The sequence below is a fragment of the Procambarus clarkii genome, chromosome 65 (assembly GCF_040958095.1).
Source record: "Procambarus clarkii isolate CNS0578487 chromosome 65, FALCON_Pclarkii_2.0, whole genome shotgun sequence".
Classification (NCBI taxonomy): domain Eukaryota; kingdom Metazoa; phylum Arthropoda; class Malacostraca; order Decapoda; family Cambaridae; genus Procambarus; species Procambarus clarkii.
Genome location: NC_091214.1, coordinates 7,110,646 through 7,119,006, shown reverse-complemented (window position 1 = coordinate 7,119,006; position 8,361 = coordinate 7,110,646). Strand labels below are relative to the sequence as shown.

At 38.1% G+C, this 8,361-nt stretch overlaps 1 protein-coding gene across 1 annotated transcript; it reads right to left on the bottom strand.

Annotated features, from left to right (window-relative positions):
- Nucleotides 1-5,417, bottom strand: LOC138354907 (zinc finger protein 70-like). Its single transcript, XM_069309386.1, has 2 exons — nt 4,821-5,417; nt 1-111 (listed from the first exon to the last, which is right to left on the bottom strand). Exons 1-2 carry the CDS (start codon nt 5,415-5,417, stop codon nt 1-3), a joined length of 708 nt encoding a protein of 235 aa, XP_069165487.1.
- Nucleotides 5,418-8,361: the final 2,944 nt, after the last annotated feature.

Here is an 8,361-nt window from a genome sequence, read left to right as displayed (position 1 = left end):
TTATCTCTTTTTACACCTTGCGCAAGGTGCACCTTGCTCTTCCCCAGGTTCTTCCTCATCATCACTGCCTAGCACCATGTCAGTATCAGTAGCAACACCTTCTATTCGCTCCTGTAAGAGAACACGTTACAAGAATACGAGAGTTACAAGATACGAGCTAGATGGTGCTGAGATTGCGAAAGGGATCTGGGAGTTATGATTAGTAAGAATTTAAAACAAAAGGATCAAAGCATGAATATTCGTAATAAGGCAAATAGGACACTAGGATTTATTAATCGAAGCGTTAATAACAAGACACCTGGTGTGGTTCTTCAGCTATATCTTGCTCTGGTTAGGCCCCATTTAGATTATGCAGTTCAGTTTTGGTCGCCGTACTATAGAATGGATATAAATTCACTTGAACGTTTCCAGCGTAGGATGACTAAGTTAATTCCCCAAATTAGAAATCTTTCATATGAAGAAAGATTAACAAAGCTTAAATTGCATTCACTGGAAAGGCGAAGAGTTAGGGGTGATATAATAGAGGTTTACAAGTGGATGAATGGACACAAGAAAGGGGATAATAATAGGGTATTAAAATTATCACCACATGACAGAACATAAGAACAAAGGTAACTGCAGAAGGCCTATTGGCCCATACGAGGCAGCTCCTATTTAATATCCTATTAATATCTCCTTTGTTATGTCCATTCATCCACTTGTAAACCTCTATCATGTCACCCTTAACTCTTCGCCTTTCCAGTGAATGCATTTAAGCTTTGTTAATCTATCTTCATATGAAAGATTTCTAATTTGGGGAATTAACTTGGTCATCCTATGCTGGAAACGTTCAAGTGAATTTATATCCATTCTATAGTACGGCGACCAAAACTGAACTACATAATCTTAATGGGGCCTAACCAGAGCAAGATATAGCTGAAGAACCACACCAGGTGTTTTGTTACTAACGCTTCGATTAATAAATTCCAGTGTCCTATTTGCCTTATTACGAACATTCATGCATTGAACCTTTTGTTTTAAATTCTTACTTATCATAACTCCCAGATCCCTTTCGCAATTCGACTTCGCAGTCTTATCACCATCTAGCTCGTATCTTGTAACTCTATCATCAATATATGTTTATGGAAAAACACATTGGCAAAATGATCAGAAAGAGAAGGAGCCTCAAAATAACAATTCACTTAGGGTATATTACACTCACAGTAGAAGTCTAAGAAACAAAATAAACGAGTTAAATGCTCTTATCTGTACAGAAGAAATATATATTATTGCACTTACCGAAACGTGGATGAATGTAGAAAATAGAGAACTATTAGCTGAATATCAAATAAATGGATTTAAACTATTTCACACAGATAGATATATTAGACGAGGAGGGGGAGTAGCCATATATGTTAGGGACAATTTGATATGTAGTCTCAAAGAGGGAATCAAATCTGAGCCACACACAGAAACTATTTGGATAGAATTAAACGAAAAAGCAAATATTATTATAATAGGAGTTATATATAGGCCACCAAATTTAGACAGAATGGAAGCAAAGCTTCTATGGATGAAATATCTAGAGTATCTAGATCTAACAGTATTTATGTCATGGATGACTTTAATTTTAGTGGAATAAACTGGGTGAACAAAACAGGGAATAATGAAGCAGAAGACTTCCTAGAATTAATTGACGATTGCTTTCTTATGCAACATATTTAGGAACCAACGCGGGGAAATAATATTTTAGATTTAGTGTTAACTAACAGGGAAACACAAATTAAGGAGATGGAAATAGGGAGTGAGCTAGTGAACAGTGATCATAAAGAAATCAGATTTAGCATTGAATGGAATAGATCTATAGGAGAAAATTCTGTTAAAGTGCCTGATTTTCGAAAAGCTGATTACAATAGCCTATGGATTTTTTGGGGTCAAAATGGTTGGAATGTCTTGGGGATGTGGTGTGGGCTAGACGTGAACCCAGCGACAGGTGACGTAAAACTGGATTTCGATGTGGATTCAAAATATAACCTATTTAAAAATATTCTAAGCAAAGCCCAGGAACGTAGTATACCATATAAATTCGTAGTGCATTATAAAAACCCATTCACTCAGGCATACAAGAAGGTGATACGAGTCATTATTGACAAGAATTGTAAACCTTGCAGTGAAATGCGTCCGGTCATTTATTATAACAACACTCGTAAAGCTTTTCTCATTATTTGAAATGACATGTCTGAGGTGTATTAACGCAGTAATAATGTACTAGGTGTACTGATGCACTGACTATCAATACAAATGCAGCACTGGAGACTGAGCGTTGACATATATAAACTACACTGGAGATATCACGAGTACGTTAAGTTTACACTTCATTTGCAAGACGGAGGTATTAAGCAACATTATTCTCAATACCACAACACCATCCTGAATGGCCATCACATAGTGAAAGATAAAACAGTAATCATTCGGATTACTGGAAGATACGGCCAATTTTTTTATGAATGATACTCAAACACCAGTAAATGTAACTGATATCAACACGAGCGAGGCAGATTTTGAAAGAGAAATTGACAATATGCCCATGCACTCAGCCCTAGGTCCAGACTCATGGAATTCAATATTTATAAAGAAATGCAAAGTGCCAGTAGCACAGGCACTCAGTATAGTGTGGAGGAAGAGCTTGGACACAGGGGAGATACCAGATGCGCTTAAAGCAGCAGACATTGCCCGTCTACACAAGGGGTGGTAGCAAAGCACTGGCACAAAGAATTATAGACCAGTTGCACTAACGTCTCTCATAATAAAAGTATTTGAAAGAGTGATCAGGAGTCAAGTCACTAGATTCATGGAAACCAATGACCTCCACAATATAAGCCAACATGGATTTAGAGCTGGAAGATCATGCCTCTCACAGCTACTTGGCCACTATATCAAAATCACTGAGGAAAAACATGACGCGGATGTCGTATACACCAATTTTGCAAAGGCATTCGACAAATGTGACCATGGAGTGATTGCACACAAAATGGGGTCAATGGGTATAATTGGTAAAGTAGGACGCTGAATACTCAATTTCCTGTCGAACAGAACACAAAGAGTAACAGTCAATCAAGTAAAATCGAGTCCGAGCGCAGTTAAAAGCTCTGTACCTCAAGGTACAGTCCTTGCACCACTGTTGTTCCTTATTCTCATATCAGATATAGACAAAACACAAGTCACAGCTTCGTGTCATCCTTTGCAGATGATACAAAAATCAGCATGAAAATTACCTCTGCCGAAGACATTGATAAACTACAAACAGATATTAACAAAGTTTTCGATTGGGCAGCAGAAAATAACATGATGTTTAACGGTGATAAATTCCAGGTACTCAGATACGGCAAAAATGAGGATCCTAAACATAATACAGGGTGCAAAACACAATCGAATCTGCTCATAGTAGGAAAACAGCATGTCAAGGATTTGGGAATAATGATGTCCGACGACCTAACGTTTAGGGAGCATAACCAAGCAAGTATTGCGTCAGCCAGAAAAATGATAGGAATGGATTACGAGAACCTTCAAGACCAGAGATCCCATCACAATGGTTGTACTCAAATTTGAAGTACAAATGGTTGTACTTCAAATCACTTGTGTTGTCCCGTCTTGAGCACTGCTCAGTACTCACTTCCCCCTTCAGAGCAGGAGAAATTGCTGAAATTGAGGGAATACAGAGAACATATACGGCACGCATAGACGAGATTAAGCACCTAAATTATCGTCTCAACGCTCTCCAAATTTACTCACTAGAAAGGAGACGAGAGAGATACCAAATAATATACACATGGAAAATAGTGGAGGGACAGGTCCCAAATCTGCACAGTAAAATAGCAACGTACTGGAATGAACGACATGGAAGAAAATGCAGAAGAGAACCAGTGAAGAGCAGAGGTGCCATGGGCACAATCAGAGAACACTGTATGAACATCAGAGGTCCACGGTTGTTCAACGTCCTACCTCTTCAAGAGGAAACTAGATTGTTTCCTTCAAGGAGTGCTGGACCAACCGGGCAGTGGGCCTGCGGGCCGCTCACAAGTCAAGTCTGGCCCCGGCTGGGCTTGGGGAGTAGAAGAACCTCCAGAATCCCATCAACCAGGTATCAAGTTAAGCTGCTAGATTTAGGACCTGCCCGAAACTCAATGCGTACAAGGCTTTACAAGAATCATCAATGCTATGTACTCTCCTAAGCCCAATGTACCTTCTTGTGTATATATAAATAAATAAATATGTTAGATTTCAAAAATTCTAACACAGAAATCACAATAGCGTGATGCATCAAATGAACAAGGGCCGTGACGGGGATTCGAACCTACGTCCGAGAGAATCCCAGACGCTGCCTTAATCGACTAAGCTACATGGTTAAAAGAATTGCCATTCCCCCATACACCCTGTCACTAAGCTACCTCATCGCCTTTTCTTCATTCGTTATATTACCTGCTTACATGTAGCAGTTCTTTATATTACTGGAGTCTTTTTATCCAGTAATTTTTTTTTATATAATTTTAAAATAAGTTTTTTAGACTTACTGGAGTCTTACTTACTACAGTAAGTCTTGAAGACTTACTGGATATAGTATATAAATTAAGGTACACCCAATTCAAAGTTGTAGTGAAAAGAAACAGTAATAAAAAATAAAAATGCAGATATAAAAATACTTATTGATCTGAAACTTTTATTTTAGGTAATATTTTTTTTACACATAAGATGATCCCAAATCCTTCACTGAGCATCCACTATTTTACACTTTCCGCTTCTTATTGTTTCGAGGAAACACTTCATCATCAAACTTCACTAACATGTCGTGGAATTGATGCCTTTTTCACTTTCTGCTTCTTGTTGCTCGCTTTGGCCTTGATTAGCTTTATCATTAAAGTGCACCAACACCTCTTCATGTTTGAAAATTGACTACATCTTTTCTCACACTCTTCACACCTGTGAGATGTATCACCTGTATGCACTCTTACACGTTTCTTATTTTCACGAAGACTGTAACTTTTGCCACAATCTTTACACTTATGAAGTTCATCCTTCAAATGTAGTAACATGTGTTTTTTCATATTGTGACGGTGTTTGAACTTTTTCGCACACTCAGGACACTCGTGAGGTTTATCATCTGAATGTACTAACAAGTGTTGTTTCAAACTTGCAGGTGACTTGAACTTTTTTGCACACTCAGAACACTCGTAAGGCCTATCATCAGTATGTACTAAAAGGTGTTTTCTCAAAGTTCCAGGGCCCTTAAATTTTTTTGCACACTCAGAACACTCGTAAGGCCTATCATCAGAATGTACTAACAAGTGTTGTTTCAAATTGCTAAGGTACCTGAATTTTCTTGAGCACTCGAGACACTCGTGAGGCTTATCAACAGTACGAATCATTACATTGGTTTCCATATCTTCAAGTTAATATGAAAGCGATTATGTTCCCGTAAGTTCAGGAATTGTTCAATATCTCGTGCAGATGATGATTCACAATAACGTGGCTGAAGAAATCTTGACCAAACTACACACCATAAGATGAGACGACGAAGTTTCTGCCCGTCCTGGACCGTTATGAAGTCGCTAGTGAAGAGGACATAAGAGGCACGGGCATATGTAATACAAGAGTGAGGTGAAGAGCAGGTAACAAGAGGTGAAAGGTAAGAACAATGAAAAAAAGGGGGGAGGGGACACGGGTGGGATGGGTGAAGGAGAGATGAGAAAGTAAAAAAAAGAGAGGTAAGCTGATGAGAACATAAGGATGAAGGTAATTGCAGAAGGCCTATTGGCCCATACGAGGTAGCTGCTATATATATCCACCCAAAAGGTAGCAACTATTTATATCCACCCAAGAGGTAGCTACTATTTATATCCACCTAAGAACTAGGTAGCTGATATTTATATCCACCCAAGAGGTAGCTACTATTTATATCTACCCAATCTCATTCAAATATATGTTTAACCTCCGCTTCAAACAATCAATTAATACTACTTCTATTATGTTACGCGAACCCTGTTACCGAACAAGTATTTACTCTGGTCTTTCATAAATCGAAACTTATCAAATTTATACCATTGTGTTCCTGTTCTGTCTTGTGTTGATACTTTCATTACCCTATTACTATCCCTTTTGTTATGGACATTCATCCAATTGTACACCTCTATCCTGTCACCCTTAATTCTTCACCTTTCTAAAGAATGTAATATAAGCTATGTCGATCTCTATTTTTTCGGGCTCACCATAGCCCGTACTACATGGACACTTCGTTCTGAGTAGCTAAATCTAAAACAACAACATCTTTTTTTTGCAGGATAAGAACATAGGAACAAAGGTAACTGCAGAAGGCCTATTGGCCCATACTGGGCAGCTCCTATTTATATCCACCCAATCCCACTCATATACATGTCTAACCAGCGATTGAAACAATCGAGGGACCCCACCTCCACTACGTTTCCCAGTAGTTGGTTCCACAAATTAACAACCCTATTACCGAACCAGAATTTACCCAAGTCTTTTCTAAATCTAAGCTTATCCAATTTACACGCATTGTTTCGTGTACCTTATTATTATCCCCTTTGTTATGTCCATTCATTCACTTGAAAACTTCTATCATGTCACCCCTAACTCTTCGCCTTTCCAGTGAATGCAATTTAAGCTTTGTTAATCTTTCTTCACATGAAAGATTTCTAATTTGGGGAATTAATTTTGTCAGCGTACGCTGGCCACGTTCAAGTGAATTTATATCCATTCTAGAGTACGGCGACCAAAACTGAACTACATAATCTAAACGGGGCCTAACCAGAGCAAGATATAGCTGAAGAACCACACCAGGTGTCTTGTTACTAACGCTTCGATAAATAAATTCCAGTATCCTATTTGCCTTATTATGAACATTCATGCATTTATTTGGTTGGAACATTCGTGCATTGATCCTTTGGTTTTAAATTCTTACTGATCATAACTCCCAGATCCCTTTCGCAATCCGACTTCGCAATTTCAGCACCATCTTGCTCGTATCTTGTTACTCAATCATCATTACCTAGACTCAAAACTTTACATTTATCAGCATTAAACTGCATCTGCCAATCTTTTGACCATTTCAAAACCCTATTTAGATCAGCTTGAAGTGATAGTGAGTCGTCTTCCGTGTTAATTTCCCTACCGAATTTTGTATCATCGGCAAATTTGCAAATGTTGCAACTTAAACCTGAATCTAAATCATTTATATAAATATTATAAACAACAGAGGTCCCAATACAGAGCCTTGAGGCGTTCCACTTACAACATTATCCCACTCTGACTTAACACCATGCACACTGACTCTGTTTCCTTTGGTATAGCCATACACTATTCCCTCTTAATATAGCACCCCCAATACCATGAGCCTCTATCTTTTTAATCAGTATTTCATGTGGCATTGTATCAAAAACTTTACTAAAGTCAAGGTACACAACATCGCAAACCTTACCACTATCAACTGCCTCAACTATGCTAGAATAAAAAGATAACAATTTTGTTACACATGAACGGCCATTTGTTAAACCATATTGTGACTCGTTTATTAATTTGTTTTTTCAAGGTGAAAACGAATGGTTGCAAATATCGATTCAAGTAACTTTCCCACAATAGACGTTAGGCTAATTGGCCGATAGTTTGACGCAAGTGATCTATCTCCATTCTTAAAAATTGGCACTACATTAGCAATCTTCTACGACTCTTGCAATCTGCCTGACTCTAATGATTTATTAAATATAGTAGACAATGAATCGCGAAGCTCCTCTTTGCATTCTTTTAGCACCCTGGTAAACACTTTATCCGGTCCAGGGGATTTGCTTGGTTTGTGTTTTTCAAATTTGTTTAATAATATCATCCCTGGTAACTGTTAAACTAATCAACCAGTCCTCGTCCCCACCCACATAGACTTGTTCGGCTAAAGGCATAGAGTTAAGTTCTTTTTAATAAATACAGAGATTAAATATATATTAAAAATACTACTCATCTCTTCGTCATTATCCGTTATCGGACCTATCTCGGTTTTTAATAGACCTATCCTTTCCATATCCTTTTTTCGATATAACTGACAAAAAACCTTTAGGATTTGCCTTTGCTTGGCCTGCTATACGAACTTCATAGTTTCTTCTTGCTCTACTTATCTCTTTTTACACCTTGCGCAAGGTGCACCTATCCTTTCCATATCCTTTTTTCGATATAACTGACAAAAAACCTTTAGGATTTGCCTTTGCTTGGCCTGCTATACGAACTTCATAGTTTCTTCTTGCTCTACTTATCTCTTTTTACACCTTGCGCAAGGTGCACCTTGCTCTTCCCCAGGTTCTTCCTCATCATCACTGCCTAGCA

Coding starts and splice junctions, on each gene's coding strand:
- LOC138354907 (XM_069309386.1), bottom strand. CDS start 5,417: ATGGAAACCAATGTAATGATTCGTACTGTTGATAAGCCTCACGAGTGT. Junction 112..4,820: donor AGGCATCAATTCCACGACAT/GTTAGTGAAGTT, acceptor GTTCTCTTACAG/GAGCGAATAGAAGGTGTTGC.